Source organism: Primulina tabacum, chromosome 10 (assembly GCF_025594145.1).
Source record: "Primulina tabacum isolate GXHZ01 chromosome 10, ASM2559414v2, whole genome shotgun sequence".
NCBI classification, from domain to species: Eukaryota; Viridiplantae; Streptophyta; class Magnoliopsida; order Lamiales; family Gesneriaceae; genus Primulina; species Primulina tabacum.
In genome coordinates this window covers 2123021-2141401 of record NC_134559.1, presented here as the reverse complement: position 1 = coordinate 2141401, position 18381 = coordinate 2123021, and the positions used below count along the sequence as shown (strand labels likewise).

The window sequence follows — 18381 nt, the reverse complement described above, 5'->3', positions numbered from 1 at the left end:
TAAGAGATCTGTCTCACAAAATATTACCCATGAGACCGTCTCACACAAGTTTTTGTCAACAAGTTGATTTTGTATTAGACTATTATTAGGCACACACGCGTATATATTGAAGCTTGTATTAGGTATTGGGTACATTTTATATTTAAATTTTATGTGAAATTCCTTGTCACCTAATATTAATTTATAATAATTTCATAAATAAATCAAATGGATATTTATTGGTTAAAAAACAAAAACAAAGAGGATATTTATTTAATATTTCAGTACATTTTTTTATTGTAGTCCACCTCTCCGCAAACTAGCCCACCATCTTTGTGCAGCAACCGGGAACTTTTAGCGAGAGGAACATGAAAATAGGAAGAGGACAGTGAAGGAACTCTGGGAGTGAGTTGATTTTAGCAGCCGTCCATTTTTCTTGCCTTGAGTGCGTGAAACTAATCCAATCGGTATGGGCCATTTGAAGCATTTTCATTTCTAATTGTTTTTAAGCTCACTTACTTGTCAATCCATCGTTCTCTAGAATTTTTTTCCCACTTTATCGTTTACATTTGGCTGTTTTCTTGAAAGAGAAAAAGAATTGATTTTTTTATTTCTCAACTGGGTCTTTGTGTATGTTTGGATTTTGTGGATGATTTTTTTGGAGGATTTGAGTTGCTGACTTGCTGTGGGATCTGGGACTTGAATAAACCTTTTGGTATTTCAGGTACAGAAAATCCCAGATCTCATCTGCAATATACTTTCCTCTGTTTTTTTGTTTACCTGTTTTATGTGCTTTCATGATCTTGCATTTACTAATATAGTTGTGGCTTTTCCTGTGGTTTATGTGTTCGGATGCAGATCTTGCTGTGTTTCTGCATTTTTAACTCACTAATTTTAGTTTTGCATGACATGTTAATATCTTCATTTCTATTTTTTAGTTTGTCTGGAAATGAAGATTGATGCTAGTTGTCATAATCTTTTGACTGATATGTTTATGTTAACATTTTTCTTCTTTTTTGCTGGGATCTTTTTGGGGAAAATTTGTAGCAAATTCTCCTTCTCCGTGTGACTTCTTAATGCGGCCATTGTTGTTCCTATAAATCACGGCTTTCTTCTGTATTACATATTTTATTTGCTGGATATTTAGATATGTTGCTTTCTTGGTAGGCAGTAGAACCACTGGCTTTAGACAGTGACCAATTTTTTGTTTTTTTAGGTGATTTTCTACGTCGGTATCTATTTTTCCCTTTAGAGTTGTTTTTATTTATTCCCATTATTGTGGCGTGAGGATTGATCTTAATTAAAATATGCAGCTTTTGGACTGAGTAAGTGTTGTTTCAAAGCTGTGGTTTGCCATGGGAAAGTCTCCTGGGAAATGGATCAAAACTGTCCTGTTTGGGAAGAAGCATTCTAAGGCTAATTTATCCAAAGTAAGTCATTTGTTGTCTAAGCCATTTGTGATCTCAGAAATGAAAGCTTTAAGGCTGCATTGTTAGAGTGTTGTTTCATGGTACGCATGTGATGACCCAGACATCATGCCATAACGGGAGTTCTATAAACTATTAATCTCAATATTTTGATATTTTTGAACTAATTTCACATGTTTCTTATTTCTGATTTTTTATCTTGGGAAATGTAATTTTACCATCAGATCCATGTATGTTATCCTTGGCTTGAGATATTGTTGTAATTATTAATCTCAATATTTTGATATTTTTGAACTAATTTCACATGTTTTTTATATCTGATTTCTTATCTTGGGAAATGTAATTTTACCATCAGATCCATGTATGTTATCCTTGGCTTGAGATATTGTTGTAACTATTAATCTCAATATTTTGATATTTTTGAACTAATTTCACATGTTTTTTATTTCTGATTTTTTATCTTGGGAAATGTAATTTTACCATCAGATCCATGTATGTTATCCTTGGCTTGAAGATATTGTTGTAACGATGTTCTGGCATAGTATCTAAATTCTATTGTGCTGATTGCACTTGCTGTTGGATGTAAAAATGTGACTCATTATTAGGCTGCTGCAAATACGCGAGTAGAGAAACTGGCAGGAGATTCTTCACTAGTCACAGATCCACCCCTGTTGACTAGCAGAGATGCAGAGAATACAGGATTTGGGAAGGGAGTATCTGGTACTCCTTATGATCCTACTGAATTGTATCCAGGGAACCAAGACGTAGATTTACAAAGTAATTTTGTACCAGTCCCATCTGGTGATGCGGAGATGATTAGGCAAGAGCAAGCTGCTACAAAAACACAAGCGGCCTTTAGGGGTTACCTGGTAAGGCTTTCTGGTTGTCAATTGATATTGCTACTTGGTTTTTGGTGGGTTTTTTTTTTATCTATAATTTTTATAGGAGGTTGTTTTGTTCATCTTCGTGGTCTCATGGTTTAATATTGCATGTTTTGTATAGGAGTTGAGAGAGAAATAGGTTTCCATTATCTCCAAGAGTAGGTAAAGGTTTTGTGTTTGCATCCGCTATTTTAATACTGTGATGGTATCTTCAACCACGCAACTTTCAGTTATTTTAAAATTGGATTAACACACTTTTCATTATGTCTTTGCTTTTGTCAAATATGTGACTAATGTGTTTATTGATGTAAATCACTTGTCATTATTAATATGACTTCTACAGTTTATTAACGCGGCTTCTTGAAAAGAAGTGTTTTATCCACACATGGTAATGTGACAAAAAATGGTCTTTGCATGTTGTATTTGTATTTTCAACATGTCCACAGGCTCGTCGTGCTTTTAGGGCTCTTAAAGGTATCATAAGACTACAAGCTCTTATACGGGGTCATATGGTGAGGAGACAGGCTGTTGCCACTTTATGTTGCATGCAGGGAATTGTTAAATTTCAGGCAGTGGCTCGTGGACGAAGAGTTAGACTCTCAAATGCATTGTCGGGATGGTGTAAAAAATACAATATTGTAGAGTTTCAGGTAGAGTAAATGTGTGTAACCGATTTGATTAAATTCTCTCTGTTAATCTCTGAGATGTTTGAACTCTGTACTAGGGCATTGAAGCTCTTGTTTTTACTCTGCTTTTATACTTCATCAGGATGCTAAACAGGCGGGCACTGGAGCAAGTACATATCGTGGGTCAGATAATCTAGCCACCAAAGCGTTTGTCCGCAAGGTTTGTATTTGGTTTTACTATTATCTTAGGCCTAAAATGACAGTTTGTTTGGGCAAAACCAAAAATGTTGGGAAGTCATTTAGGCTCGTTCACGTGTCTACATTTGAACAGTTGCCATAAGACCTTTAGATTGGCTAAGCTCTCAATGCATATACTTTTCAATAAACTATGTTAACTCAGTTATAACTTGGAAATCTTCTAATACCTTATTGCACAAGGTTTACTAATCACCCATGGATCTTCAGATAACTTCTTATTGGATAGGCATGTTCTGAGAATAGAGAATGTTAAAACTAAATATATATCACTTCGATTATTTCCAACTAATGTATAATTTTTTGGAAAGATCTGGTTGACACACTTTCATATTTGTAGCTTCTTATCCAATTGCCAACTGCTCTGCCGATGTGTCTTCAATATGATCTGTCCGAACCAAATTCAGCTTGGAACTGGCTTGAGCGCTGGTCGATATTTCACTTTTGGAAACCGTGTCCACATTCGAAAAAAGTTTTGATCAAGCCTCCGCAAAAGCGGGGTGGCACACAAGCTGTTGAGTTTAGAACTGGAAAATCAAAGAGAAGTATTAGAAAGGTTTCTGCCCTTGTTAATGGGGACACTGGTTCTTCAGCTTCTGTTGATGAAGATAAGCCCAAACGCAACCCAAGGAAAATCACAAGTCATCAAACAGAGTTGGTGCAAGAACAGCACCAGAGTGAACTTGAGAGGGTTAAACGTAATTTAAGAAAGGTTTCTGCACCTGCAGCGGATGCTTCTCAAAAATCAGAAACACAAAATGAGAAGCCACAGCCAGAGCCGCAGCCAAGTACGGAAATGGTGTTGAATACTTCTGCTTCTGATGTTCCTGAGCAGGAAAAAGTAATTTCTTCTGAAGACCCAACTAGATCGGACTTTGTGGCTAATAAACTGGCTTTAGAAGAAGTTCCTTCAAATATAACAGCAACTGATGAGGTAGTAGATGTGCCACAAGATGATCATCCTGTTACCGAGCTTCATTCCTTGGAAAATGGTGGTAAGTTAGAGAGTCCTCTAACTTTCAATGAGGAGTTGAGCTCTAAAGAGGAGCATATTAACAAAGAAAATCAGAAACTCAAGAAAAGGAGATCTCTTACAATAAAGCAAGAACATCCTGAAAATATCTTACAGAACACCCCAAGTGTACCGAGTTACATGGCAGCCACTGAGTCTGCCAAAGCAAAGCTTAGAGCTCAAGGGTCATCTAAAATTGATGAAGATGGTACCAATCATGTGTATGACCGACGGCATTCTCTTCCCGCTTCCTCTGATGGTAAATTAAGCTCACTGTCCCCTCGGATACAGAAGCCAATTCAAGCTAATGGCAAGGGTGGAAACAAACCTAGCCGATCATTAACCGTTACCAGAGATGGTACTGTTCATTAACCTATGCAGTTTAGATACTCATTCTCGCAATACATTTATGTGCTGTCAATCATCATTGTTAAAATATAAGGCTATTGTTTTTTTCACACCTTTAGTGAGCTTGAGCTTTCAGGAAAAGTGATTTATCATGATACCAGAAACAAATGATTTGATCACGAGCTTCAGACCCCCTGGCGTGCAATTGCTATTTGCATTTCACATAGTTGGTCTTGGGTACTTATCCTTATATGTTTGTCGTATGATATCAGACCAGCATGCAAGTTTATGTCTTAGACATTAATTCCGATCAGTATAATCTATAGTCTCCAACTTATGCATAAAGGGTTTTTAAAATAGATAAATTAGTGTTCGTATAACCTTTTAATGTAGGGATCGATATGATATTCCATTTCCTTGGCATTCGTAGTTGATTCTTCTCGTGTGCTTTCTTTTTTCATTTGGGGTGCCTTGCATTTCAGATAAGACACAGCAGCCCGGGTGGAGGAGATGAGAGAATGGTCGTCTGCTAATCCAGAATGTGTGAGATATCGCCGACTGCATTTTAATTCGGTTCTTGTCGTAGAGTCAGTGTTAGAAAGATGACGATTAATGACAAGTGATTGACGATATTTGAATCTTGCATGTTTTCATCTTCTACCGTGTGGTTTATTCTTGTTTGTATAGTCATATACTGAGAATCAGTTGTTTAATTAAATTTAATTTGAATTGTGTGCTACATATATGGTTTTATTTGATGTCTCCCTTTGTTACACACTTACCTTTCATTCTCCAATGTTTTTTTTTTTCTTTTAAATTTTTTTAATTGTAATATTTTATTTCTTGAGCATTATAATTAAAGATCTCGGTGTCGGATGAGTTATAAGTCATCCACAAATATTTTTAAAATGTAAGTTTAATTCTTTCCTAATACATTAGGGTAAATGAGGGGGTGGATTTGGGTTCCAAAAATAGTTATATTAGAAGATTATACTCGAATAAAATCTGCGAAGTTTTCGAAATAATTTTTTTTGCATATATTCTTATTTTTTTTATTATATATTCCTTTAAATTAGATTATTTTTATTTTTATTTTTCGTGAGCATCATCTACAATAAATAGATATTTTTTTTTCCCGAAAAAGTAATATTATATAATATATTGGATTTAGAATATTTCAATATCGGGCCTTATAATTATTTAATTATGTGTTGACTTCATAATTAAAATCATTGAGCCCAAGAAAGACTCTCATTTTAAAGCCCACGAGGCTCCCATAAAGCTCTACATGAACTTAAAAAAATATCATTCTCCCTCATCTCAAGGTAGGTTTTAATTTAGATATTAAAAGCTTTTCTTATTTTATCGGAGCAGCGCTGATTTGATCGTCATAGTTATTTCGTCGGATAATTTTGGACACATCTAAGGTTCGCTTGGTTTGTATGATGTGATAATTGAATGATTAACAATTTGATTGATAAATGTTTGATATGATAAGATATTTAATTTGAAAAATATATAATATCATTTGTGGTGTGAATTTAACAAGAGAGATAAAATCATGATAAATATGATAATGACCCAAATACCCTTCATCTTATATTTTAATTTATTTCCCATTATTGTTTCTTTCTCCCCAAACCTATGCCCTGTTTGCCAACAATTGAAGATCAATTGGAAACCCTCTCAATTTTGTTCATCACTCAAGTTTGAAAGATGAGGTGAGATATGTGAAAGATCTGAAGCGAATTCGATAACTATGTGACGCATCTTTGAGAATAAATATTGGCATCACATGTACAATTGGAGAACTCCTTCTCTAACGTACATCTCATACTCTGGCTAGAGATTCCATGCACTATTATTTCATCAGAAGCCAACAAAAAGCATGAGCATGTTGTTCTGAGTTGAAAGATCTGAAGCGAAGAGCCAACATAAGGCATGATCATGTTGTTCTTATTTTTTTATTTTTTATTTTTTACATGTGAGATCATAGATTATATCTACAAACATCGTTCGATCCAGTTGAAGAAAGCAAGAGCTATCTGTGAGAACAAGTTATTGTGAGTAATTTTGAAATTCTTATTCGTGTAATCTTTTAATTCTGAGTTTATTAGAAACAAAATTGAACAAGTTTGTCGCAGCGTAGGCATTTTTTTATGGTTATGTTGCTTAAAATTTTTTAGTTTTGTATCCTGTTATTGAAACGTCTCGCTTATTTTTAAAAGTGCGTAAATATTTTTTTTTATAAAGCTTACATTTTCCAAATATCATTTAAATTAATCGTAATTATCTTACCGTAAAAATAGTGCAGTTTAAATTAACCAAACTCATCCAAAATCATACGTAAGCATAAACGAGTAAAAATCTTAAAATCATCAACGTATGAAAATATTCATCTCCTCTCAATCTCATAATTCGTAATGCGGAAACATGTGGTCCTCGGGTCGTGTCACCGCACCAGGTCTGCCTACTCAGAGTCCAGCACCTCCCGTCTCCTCATCAATAAGCTCACATGCATCACACACGCCTAGTGAGTCTAAAGACTCAACACACCTGCACCGTTAATAGCAAATACATATACATAGCACACAGCAGTGAAAAATATCATACTCAACATACCTTTCATGAACTTTAAAAACGTAACATAAACGTGTCGTGTAAAATCATGACGTGTCAAAACAGTTCATCGTTAATAATCATTCATCATTCATCATTCATCGTTTATCATTTATCATCTATCATTCATCCTTTATCGTTCATCATCTATCATTCATCCTTTATCGTTCATCATCTATCATTTGTGAATTCAGTTCATTAGAGGTGACTATCGTACATCATCATTTAGGATGGATCCATCATACATAGAACCGCAGTACCCGGCGGCTGTCGGACATCAGTGACATGATCACCCATCCACTGTGCCTAGGCCTCATCATCAGCATTTACATATACGTCTTAACCATTTACATATACTTCGATAGCCACGACTAATTCCTGTCATTCAAAACATTATCATTTTCATCACTTATAAAATTCATGTATAAATGTAATTTCCTTTAAATTCAAGCATGCAACATATATTTTTATAAAATCTTTAAAATCGTGAATCATGATGCGTGATCATTTAAAATATCATGAATTTGTGCTCAGGGCGCTGTCAGGACCAAAACCTCATCCCGGGTGCAAAATGACCATTTTGCCCCTGGGAACCCAAAAATTATCGTTTCACCCCTGGACCTCTAAAATTGATCCGAAGCTTATAAAACTCCTTAAAATATCCCAAAACATATTTAAAAATATCTCTAGACGTAAACTCGAGTTCATTTCATAACTTAATCGAATTGTTTTAAAACTTGGACCGGAGTCCTCATTTTAACCCAAATCAAACTGAAACTTAACCAAATTTCTCCCAACCTTTTTTCACACCTTATAAACAAATTAACAGCCTTAAAACCTTCAATACCCGCCCCTTTAACCTCTCGATCAGGCCCCTTAGGCTGCTGGAAATTTCTGTGCAAGACATCTTCAACACTAATTCACTAAACTTGCAAATTATGGATCCTAGCTCAGCTCAAGACCACGAGGACCAGCGCCTACTTAACCATACTAAGACCAAGTTCTAACCCAAGAGACTCTCCTTGACCAAACCTAGCTGACCTTACTGCCCCCCAAACCCCAGTCAAGTGCGATCCTCACGAAGGCGCTCCGCACGAGACCACCGAGTCACAACTCCACCTATCTCTTCGACCGACTCCCAGACCTTGACCAGCTGCTCATGGCCCTCTCTCAGCCCCGTCACGGACCCAAGGGGGTCAGCTCCTTGGCTGGAATCGAGCCGTGCATCGCAGCACACCCCAAAACATTAGATCTTGCCATACCGAGCCATCCTACAACCAACACCGATCGGCCCCTCAAAGTTGCCGACCAAACCTTGACTCTAGCATCTTAATATCATTTTTCTCAACGTGAAAAGCTCCTAGCATGAAGATCGGCAGCCCCTTTACACAATGATGCAAGAAAACGTGAGTTGGATGCAAAGCAAATGTAAGTTTCATGCTCAACCGAAACATACCCGTAAAAACGATGCATGAACTGAAAAACAACGTGAATGGCACACATATCAGCATGTATTATGGCGTAAATGATGCAGAAATAATGTACATGGCGTGCCTTTGATTTTGTTTGAATGAAAACTTCAAAGAGCCGCGTGAAGGGAAGGCACCGGAGGAATTTCTTTTAAGAGAATTGATATGGCCAATGCTTTAGCTGAAGGGAGACTGCTGAAATCAATGGAGAATACAGCTGGGGGATGCTGGAAGACCGAGATAATGAATTGGTTGTAGAGGGTGTCGGTTGGTTTTCTTTGCAAGAACAAGTGGAAAACCGAGGCACCCATAGCTATTTAATGAAGGAAAAACAATTATAGTTGGCTGAAAAGGAGATGTGTCGGTTGGTGGATTGTAAATAAAAGGTGTATGGTTATTTAGGTATTAATGTATCATGAACAATTAGGTTAATTAGCTTTTATTTTAAATTAAAAGAGTTTAAGCTCAATAAACTTAAAAATATGTCCATTAAATCCAAACACACTCCCGAAAAATATTTCGTGTTTGAAAGTTTTTGAAAATATTAGTCGAACCTTCAGAAAGTCTCCCGATTTGATAAAATTCGCGTACCGTTAAAAATAAAAATCATGCGGGTAAAATTAGGCTTGTCAAATTGGGTCAGGCCCGTCAGGTCGGTCCCGCCTCGCCATAAAATTGAGCGGGTTGGGTTGATAAAATAGCAGCCCGTTTGGAGGTGGGCCAAACGGGTTGAGCCCGTTTGGGTTGCGGGCCAAATGGGTTGAGCCCATTTGGTTGCGGGCTGGCCCGCCAAATTAGGGTAGAATTTTATATTTTTAAGTTTTATATAAAAATTCCTATTTCTTCCTTATTTTTTCTCATGTGCCTAACTTCAATCACTCTGGTAAATTCTATATGCTTCTATTTTTTTTTTGAAGATGTTATACTCTTCAGTCCCCTCCCTTTTTTTAATGTTTAACTCGAACTAATCTAGAATTATCAAAATAATATAGTAAATAAAGTAATTATCTGTATTATTGAAAACATAATATTACATGAGTTAATTTTTAGTACATGTGTACGATGAAATCTTGTGTGAATTAGAATAAACACTTTATTTTTTTTATGTATTATGTTGATTGTTGTATGCTTTCAATGTCTTATTTCAATGTTTTTAAGTTTTTTATGAAAATATTTGACTGAAATATATTTTTCTTCTATGTTTATTTTAATACTGCTTAGTATTTTTTAAAAAAAAAAATAATAAGCGGGTTGGCCCGCCTAGCCCGCGGCCCAAGATGGGTTGGGCTGGGTTGGCCATTTAGAGGCCCGCCAAAATGGCGGGCTGGCCCGCCCCCGCCCCGCCCCGCCTAATGGCGGGTTGCGGTGGGTTGCGGGCTGGCCCGCCCCGTCAGCCCGTTTTGACATGTATAGGTAAAATATCCCAAAAATCCCATTTTTTAAAAATACACTTAATAACACCTTATATTAATTTAATAAAAATTAATCCTGTAATAAAATAATTTTCCTGAAAATTCTCCGGTCTCCGTTCCTCGTTTGAGTGCGAAATGAAACTTAAAAATCATAGTGCATGAACTTTTAAAATTTCATGAATTAAATCCTATCATGCAATAATAATGCATAAAATGCATAAAAATAATTAAACACAATTTAATAAAATAAAAATACATTTTATGCTTTAAAAAATTTAATAAAATACCAAAGAATATAATAATTTGCATGTATGTGGTTCACGTGGACTTTCCGATTTTCGGGACGTTACAGTTATGGTTCTTGTCTCAGTCATTTTTCAGTCATCGAATTTGTTAGTATTTGAATGCTATTATGAAAATAAATAAAAGATTGTGTTTTGAATCTGAAATTTTTCCTACTATGTTAACGAATCCAATAATTTTTTGAAACATACTTTACAACAAAGATGTACAAATACGTAACTTGAATAAATCATCCAATATAATTAGATTTTGTGAATATGTATACGAAAGTTTTAAATCTGACGTACTGATTTATAGGTATAATGGAACTGAAGACACCACCACAGTGCGATTGTGAAAACGGGGTAATGATATTACGGAAAGCTGAGATTACTCGACTCGTCCTGGTCATTATTACTATATATGTCCCGCGGGTCTCAAACATCGGAACAGTTTCTCTTGGTATCATGGGAGGAATGTAACACCCACCGAGGAACAGTCGTATAAATATGAAAACCACTCAAGTAATTTGGAAGATCATTCATGTCATACAAGTACCCAAATGTTTTGTAAGAAGGAGGCAATGAAAACTCATCCTCGAGGTCATATGCTCGTCATTCGAAAGAAGCTCATCCACATGCCAGCAAGCAATATTATGAAATGGACAGTGGCATGTCATGTACAAGATATGAGTTACCAAATCATGACAAGAAGATCACACCTTATTCACATGATCATGTTTGTTGTTGTTTTGATTTCATATGTGTCTTGATACGTGCGTAGAGTACCCACTTGCAATTTTTGTATTTACAATCAGGGGTATTTTGGTAATTACTCTTTTTTAGTCTAGCCGGATAGTTATTATCCATCTTCAATGCCTGGATTTCTTCTCCAAAAAAAACAGTAAAAGTAGTCAAAGAGATAGTCAATGTCAAATTTCCAAATCAAAGCAAACGAAATATCAATAAATAATCTAACCTTAATAATACTTATCAAACTAGGCCCTAATGTTTTGTTTGTGACACAGATGACGATCCACTATTATTCTTTGAATTTGGAAGAACAACGTCTACCGTCCAAATCCGACATTTCCACATTCTCTCGAATTTTATTAACTCAAATGTCGGATTTTATTTGACTACATCAATAACAATATACATTAACCGGTTCAACTTCTATAGAAAAATGTCAATAATTTTAACTTTAGAAACTTCACTCGAGCTTTTTTCTCCTCAACCAAAGAAAGGGATATCATTAGATTGCAAATAATTAATTAACTCTTTGTGTCTCATTGACTCATTTATCTTTGTTTTTTGTCGGATATTGGAGACATAACCACGATACTGCTTGCAAATTGCAAAGTTCCATGATTCCCTGAAATAATTAATTTAGCTTTTCTTCAAAGCTAGACAACACTTGTCACGCTTCGAGCTCGTACTCGCGCCTGCGTGATTGCACAATGAGTCCCTGTAACAACTACTTCGTATTCGTTTTCGTTTTACGAAAATAATTAATTCAAGTTGCTGTAGAAGTTTATTGTAAGTCCATTATAGACTCATTTTAAATATTTAATTTTTAAGATGTGGGACAAGATATCACAACACAAACTTTGAATTTTAATATTTTTCAAACATTTACTCATCATTGTAGATATAAAATAATGATACATCATAAGTGCATCGAGTGTACAAGCTTTTGAAGTTTTTAATATACAAGATATTTGGATGTCCTTTTAGACAAAAGAAGAAAAGAAATTAAATGTCATTAAATATTTGGACTTTTTCATGGATTCTAATTTTAAAAGTACCCTTTTTTATCCTCAATGAAACACGACTAACTCTTGCTTTTCTAAATGAGTATTTCTAAAATCTTATTCAATAATATTTTTTTAGTAAATTTCTCTTGTTTGATGTGACATTTGAAATAAAATGCAGGATTTCATAAATCTTATTCAAAATATATGTTTATGAAAACAACTAATACCATTTTTACCCGTAAAAATTCATACTAGACCGTCTCACATATTAATTTTATGAATCTTTATCATATTCGAACTATAAAAAAAATTTATTTTTATGATAAAAAATATTATTTTTATTTTAATTAGATATGATATCAACCCATACAAAACTATTTTTTTTGAGTACGTCTCTTGTGAGATGGTCTCACGAATCTTTATCTGTGAAACGGGTCAATCATACCGATATTCACAATAAAAAAATAATACTCTCAGTATAAAAAGTAATATTTTTTCATGAAAGATCCAAATAAAAGATCTATCTCATAAAATACAATCCATAAAATCGTCTCACACAAATTTTTGATTTGTTTTTTTATATTCATTAAAATTATCTTGCTATTTTTCTTTTGAAAATATCCAAAAAGTGGAGCCAATGGTCACGTGATTATCCAGCTGTAAATCAAATAAATAATAAAACAAAATTCAACCCCAATTTTCGACCCACCGTTGCTATATAAGCCATCTCCTCTTTTCAAATTTCTCCCACATTACACCTTTAACCCAGGGACGTCTTTGTATACGCCTCTGGTGTTCCAGTTTACCTTTTCTTCATTTAAAAGCCGATTCCTTCATTTTTTATCTAAAAAATCAACGAAAATGAGAGAGTGCATCTCGATCCACATTGGTCAGGCCGGAATTCAGGTCGGAAATGCCTGCTGGGAGCTTTACTGCCTCGAACACGGCATTAAGGTCTGATGTTATTTTCCTCCTTCCTTTCTGAAGTTTTTCTGACTAGATCTGAGGCGGATCTATAAGATTCAGTGATTTTGGTTTGGATCGTTTTGGTATTTCGGTCAGATCTGGATTTTTTTTATTTAATGTCTCTTCTGGGGAATTTGTTCTGTTCGCTTGGTTTTTCCAGATGATATGAAAAATGACGAATATGCTTTAACGCGAGATCTAATTCATTAATCGCGTAACTTTATTTTTTCTTCCTGATGTTTTAGCTACATTTGATTTGTTTTTGTTCTGATCTGGATGTTTTGCGTTTTGTTTTAGTGTCTGTTTTGGATGAAGCTGTGTCTTTAGTACGATTTTATTTTGTAATGTGACTGGATTTGGGAAATGTATGGAATTTTTTTGAACTTTTTTAGGACAAATCATTCAAATTATAGATCCAAGTGGTTATTTCATTTTCCTTTTGAAACGCTTGATAATCCAAGATCTATATTAATTAATTCATTTAATATCCTTCACCTTTTGTGTGTGAGATTTCCATTACATAATTCTTCGTACATTTCTTGTGCTATGCCGAATTCATGTACCGTAGATCCAGCCAGCATTTTATTATACCATTTTTTTCCTTCTCTATTTCCCTTCGAAAGTTTCGATCCAGAATAATTATTGCTTTCTTAGTACATCATACTTATGCGGGAGTACTGTGTGATTAATTTGAGGCGTGGTTTGTTGTTTCTGGGAGAATTTATTGAATAATGTTTGTATGTAGCCTGATGGGCAAATGCCTGGAGATACCACAGTCGGCGGGGGTGATGATGCCTTTAACACATTCTTCAGCGAAACAGGCGCTGGAAAACATGTCCCTCGAGCTGTGTTTGTGGATCTGGAGCCGACTGTCATAGATGAGGTCCGCTCAGGTTCATATCGCCAGCTCTTCCACCCAGAGCAGCTGATCAGTGGCAAAGAAGATGCTGCCAACAACTTTGCCAGGGGTCATTACACTATTGGAAAAGAAATTGTTGATATCTGCCTTGACAGGATCCGAAAGCTTGCGGACAATTGTTCTGGGTTGCAGGGGTTTTTGGTTTTTCATGCTGTTGGTGGTGGTACTGGATCCGGCCTTGGATCACTGTTGCTTGAGAGGCTATCTGTTGACTATGGTAAAAAATCAAAGTTGGGCTTCACTATCTATCCTTCTCCCCAGGTATCAACCGCAGTTGTTGAGCCATATAATTCCGTGCTTTCAACTCATTCCCTTCTCGAGCACACGGATGTTACCGTGCTTCTTGATAACGAGGCTATTTATGACATCTGCCGCAAGTCTCTTGATATCGAGAGGCCTACCTACACTAATCTCAACAGGTTGATTTCTCAGGTAAATAAATTTACTTGGCTCTGTAATACAGTATTGATAATATGATTCTTTATCTATTATTTTTCTATGTTTTTCTGTACGTTATTAATCTATTTGATAACTTGTCCAGGTGATATCTTCATTGACGGCATCTTTGCGATTCGATGGGGCGTTGAATGTGGATGTGAATGAGTTCCAAACTAACCTGGTTCCTTATCCAAGAATTCATTTCATGCTTTCCTCTTACGCCCCTGTGATATCTGCTGAAAAGGCCTACCACGAGCAACTGTCTGTCGCTGAAATAACTAACACTGCTTTCGAGCCGTCATCTATGATGGTAAAATGTGACCCTCGCCATGGAAAATACATGGCTTGCTGTTTGATGTACAGGGGTGATGTTGTCCCCAAGGATGTTAACGCCGCGGTTGCCACCATCAAAACCAAGAGGACGATTCAATTTGTCGACTGGTGCCCCACAGGGTTCAAATGTGGTATCAACTACCAGCCTCCTACTGTCGTCCCTGGTGGTGACTTGGCTAAGGTCCAGAGGGCAGTATGCATGATTTCCAACTCGACTGGTGTTGCTGAGGTGTTTTCGAGGATCGATTTCAAGTTTGATCTGATGTACTCCAAAAGGGCATTTGTGCATTGGTATGTTGGTGAGGGTATGGAGGAAGGAGAATTCTCGGAGGCGAGGGAAGACTTGGCTGCACTTGAGAAGGACTATGAAGAAGTTGGGGCGGAGTCTCCAGATGGAGACGAGGACGAAGAATGAATGAATGGTGGTCTCTTTGGTTTTATCTCGATTGCTTGTCCGTTTACTATTGCTTGTTCTTTTGTTGTATTGTAGTTGAATATCTCCCTTGGCTGCATTTCCGTGCTCTTCGTTATTCTTGCCTGGTTGTTTTACTTGAGATGGTGTAATGTGTTATGCCGTGTTTCACCTACTTTGAACTTGAATGGGTTTGATTTTAGTTCTGTTTCTTTGTCTTCCATATGGAAAATGTTGTTTTGTTGTTTGTCATCCATAACTATTAACACGAGGAAAAAACTTATAACCGCGAAGAACACCTCCACACGTACGTGTTATTGACACCAAATGTATGAATTGATCCCAAGTTTATACCACTCAAAGATCAAATCTACAACTCAAAGATTAAATCAAGGTGTCATTCATTTGTTTCCTTGTAACTAGTAATTTCAAATACATCTTGTATGGTAGATTGCTGTCTTTACGAAAAAAACTCGGGGCTCGTTGTATCAATTCTCAAAGTTATGAGAGAGCCCGTGAGGGAGATGTATGATCTTCGCCATGTATGAAGACCCCATTAACTTGACTATTCCCAAGTGTCTGATTAGCTTCTCACTATTATGATACTTTCTTCGGTTAGTGAATCAGAGTGCATAGCAATCTTCATGTGAAGCAGGGTGGATGGAACCCAAGAGCACTAGAAAATTATACATGCAACGAATCCAAACTGAAACCACTCGTACTGAGCAGTGTTGCAACTTGGGTTCCATCACTGGACTAGTGTGTGATACGGAAAGAAAAAACAACAGATTTCTTTCCCGTGTTAGAAAATAATACAACTCATGTCTGTTTTTTTTTTCTTCCCGTATTTAATACTCGTACTGAGCAGTGTTGCAACTTCGTGTGAAATTATTCCATGGTACATTTTTTTAGGCTACAACTTACAAATAACAGATTTTTTTCGAAAATTTTTATCCTGATGATTGGGATTCCTTAGTTTTTCATAATAACCTCTAATATATGTAATTCATGTTTGGTTTTTTCCTTCTCGTATTTAAACGTTCAAATATCTTTTTTTATTAACGAAAATAAATATTTGTAGAAGAAAAATTATTATGTTCACAATTTGTATATGGACCTGAGCATGAAGGCCAGTCCAAAAAACATGCTTGGTGAGCAGAGCCCAGTTTCTATTTAGCCCAATCGCTGGAGTAGGGTTTGCCGCTTCAAAATTTACTCTATGGTGTATCAATCGTCTTCCTTTGCCAGTGCAACGTAGCGGGAGACGACGGTGAACGTTAGTTTCTACCGCAACTGTAAGTTTCTGCAGGAAATGCACGTTTTTTTCATTGTTTCCTACTTGGTCGATATTGTATGAGTTTCGTGAGCAATTGATCAAGGATTTTAATATGTTATTTTTTTATTTGGATTCCCGATATAAAACAAATTATGTTGTGATTTCAAATCCTGGATTAACGATCTAGATTCGCTGCCTTTTGGAATTAATTTGGGGAAATCAGTTTGAAGTGTTTTCTGTTTTGCTGCTGTGATGTGCACTTTTTTTGCTATTAAATAGAACATGATCGACTTTTATTCAGTTTTTCGATCTCAATTTATCAAATATCAGGTTTTTCAAAACTAAATTTGATGTATAATGATTTTTGTTAGATGGGAAGACTTTCAAGAAGCCTCGCCGGCCATATGAGAAGGAACGATTGGATGCTGAGCTGAAGCTTGTTGGAGAATATGGGCTTCGATGCAAGAGGGAGCTGTGGAGGGTTCAATATGCATTGAGTCGCATCCGTAATGCGGCAAGAATGCTTCTCACACTTGATGAGAAAGACCCTCGTCGTATTTTTGAGGGTGAGGCCCTTCTTCGAAGAATGAATCGTCACGGGCTTTTGGATGAGAGCCAGAACAAGCTTGATTATGTGCTCGCATTGACTGTTGAGAACTTTCTTGAACGTCGTCTCCAGACTATTGTTTTTAAGGCTGGTATGGCTAAATCTATTCACCATGCTCGTGTGCTAATCAGGCAGAGGCACATCAGGTGTGTATTCTGTTGGTATTGACATCTTTTTTTAAAAAAAAAAGAATTTTGGTTGTGGTACCTTATTAGACAGTGGACTGCAGATTCTTGCAAGGATAATTTTTATGATATCTATCCTTGTTTGAATTATTAATTCCATATCCGCTCTAATGTTCTTTATGTTTATCTGAAGTTTTGGTGGATGTGATTTTATATCCAAACGAGCTCCATATAGCCTACAACTCTGTTGCCTGTTTTTGATATGTTTTGACATGTTAGTTTCATATTCTGAATAGGGTTGGAAGGCAGGTGGTAAATGTACCATCATTCATGGTGCGAGTTGACTCGCAGAAGCATATTGATTTCTCACTTACTAGTCCTTTTGGGGGCTGTCGCCCTGGAAGAGTGAAGAGGAAGAACCAGAAAGCTGCTGCAAAGAAAGCCGGTGGTGGAGACGAAGACGAGGACGAAGATTGAGCTATTTCAATCATAAAAACAAAAGCCAAAGACATTGCCATGTTTGTGTTTTAGTTATAACTTCGAACAGGAAATTTTTTTGCTTGAAACTGTCCTGTTTTTGTTTTTGTTGACTCTTTCTTCATTTTTGTGTTTGTTTCCTTAAAAGGATTTTTATTTTGGGTGTTTCTAAAACCCAATGACAGGCATTTTCAGTAAATTGTAAGTTGGCAATTGATTAATTTGAATATCTAATCAATCTCATAATTAAAGTTTGATGTGGTTAGAACAAAGAGTTATGAGTCAGGCCAGTTGGATCGTCCGCAAATATGTCATAAAGAAGAGCTGAAAACGATTCTACTTTAGATCAAACTAATCAATTATTTATCAGAAAATATTAGCAGATCATCAAATTAGTCAATTTGGTTGGATATTTTATATTGCTAGAAAAGTGCATGTGCGTTGCACATGAGCAATTAAATTGCTGGAAATATAAGTACGAAATTTTGATAATATTTAAATGAATTAAAATATGGTTAATAGCATTTATTAATTGAAACAAACCAAAATCACAAAGTCAAAAATCATGACCATAGACGGTATATGAATCGGAGAAGTTATCTTATCCACATGACAGACTTTTCAATATGCTTCTTGGTTGATTTTGATAATTCAACAACTCTTTGTCGTAGTTTGTTATAGTATACATATAATCATTTTGGTATACTCAGCAAGTATATGATCGTCTTTAACATCTATTATGTTATTTAAAATCCTCATCTA

General features: G+C 35.9%; 3 protein-coding genes across 5 annotated transcripts; all 3 read left to right on the top strand.

Annotated features, from left to right (window-relative positions):
- The first annotated feature begins 274 nt into the window (after positions 1–274).
- LOC142504773 (protein IQ-DOMAIN 31-like) lies at positions 275–5267 on the top strand. Of its 3 annotated transcripts, XM_075617575.1 has the most exons (8): positions 275–446; positions 644–703; positions 1293–1409; positions 2012–2275; positions 2734–2937; positions 3056–3133; positions 3509–4538; positions 5011–5267. In XM_075617575.1, exons 3-8 carry the CDS (start codon positions 1335–1337, stop codon positions 5040–5042), a joined length of 1683 nt encoding a protein of 560 aa, XP_075473690.1. In that variant the 5' UTR covers positions 275–446; positions 644–703; positions 1293–1334; the 3' UTR covers positions 5043–5267. The 3 variants fall into 3 exon arrangements, with proteins under 3 accessions (XP_075473690.1, XP_075473688.1, XP_075473689.1); XM_075617573.1 differs by lacking the exon at positions 644–703; XM_075617574.1 differs by lacking the exon at positions 275–446 and having other exon boundaries at positions 468–703.
- A 7499-nt stretch (positions 5268–12766) lies between these two features.
- On the top strand, positions 12767–15336 carry LOC142505535 (tubulin alpha-1 chain-like). The gene is made up of 3 exons (XM_075618562.1): positions 12767–13020; positions 13778–14383; positions 14493–15336. Exons 1-3 carry the CDS (start codon positions 12928–12930, stop codon positions 15135–15137), a joined length of 1344 nt encoding a protein of 447 aa, XP_075474677.1. The 5' UTR covers positions 12767–12927; the 3' UTR covers positions 15138–15336.
- Positions 15337–16241: 905 nt separating this feature from the next.
- On the top strand, positions 16242–17874 carry LOC142505536 (small ribosomal subunit protein uS4y-like). Its single transcript, XM_075618563.1, has 3 exons — positions 16242–16429; positions 16782–17163; positions 17439–17874. The coding sequence occupies exons 2-3, from the start codon at positions 16931–16933 to the stop codon at positions 17617–17619; spliced, it is 414 nt and encodes a 137-aa protein (XP_075474678.1). The 5' UTR covers positions 16242–16429; positions 16782–16930; the 3' UTR covers positions 17620–17874.
- The last annotated feature ends 507 nt before the right edge of the window (positions 17875–18381 follow it).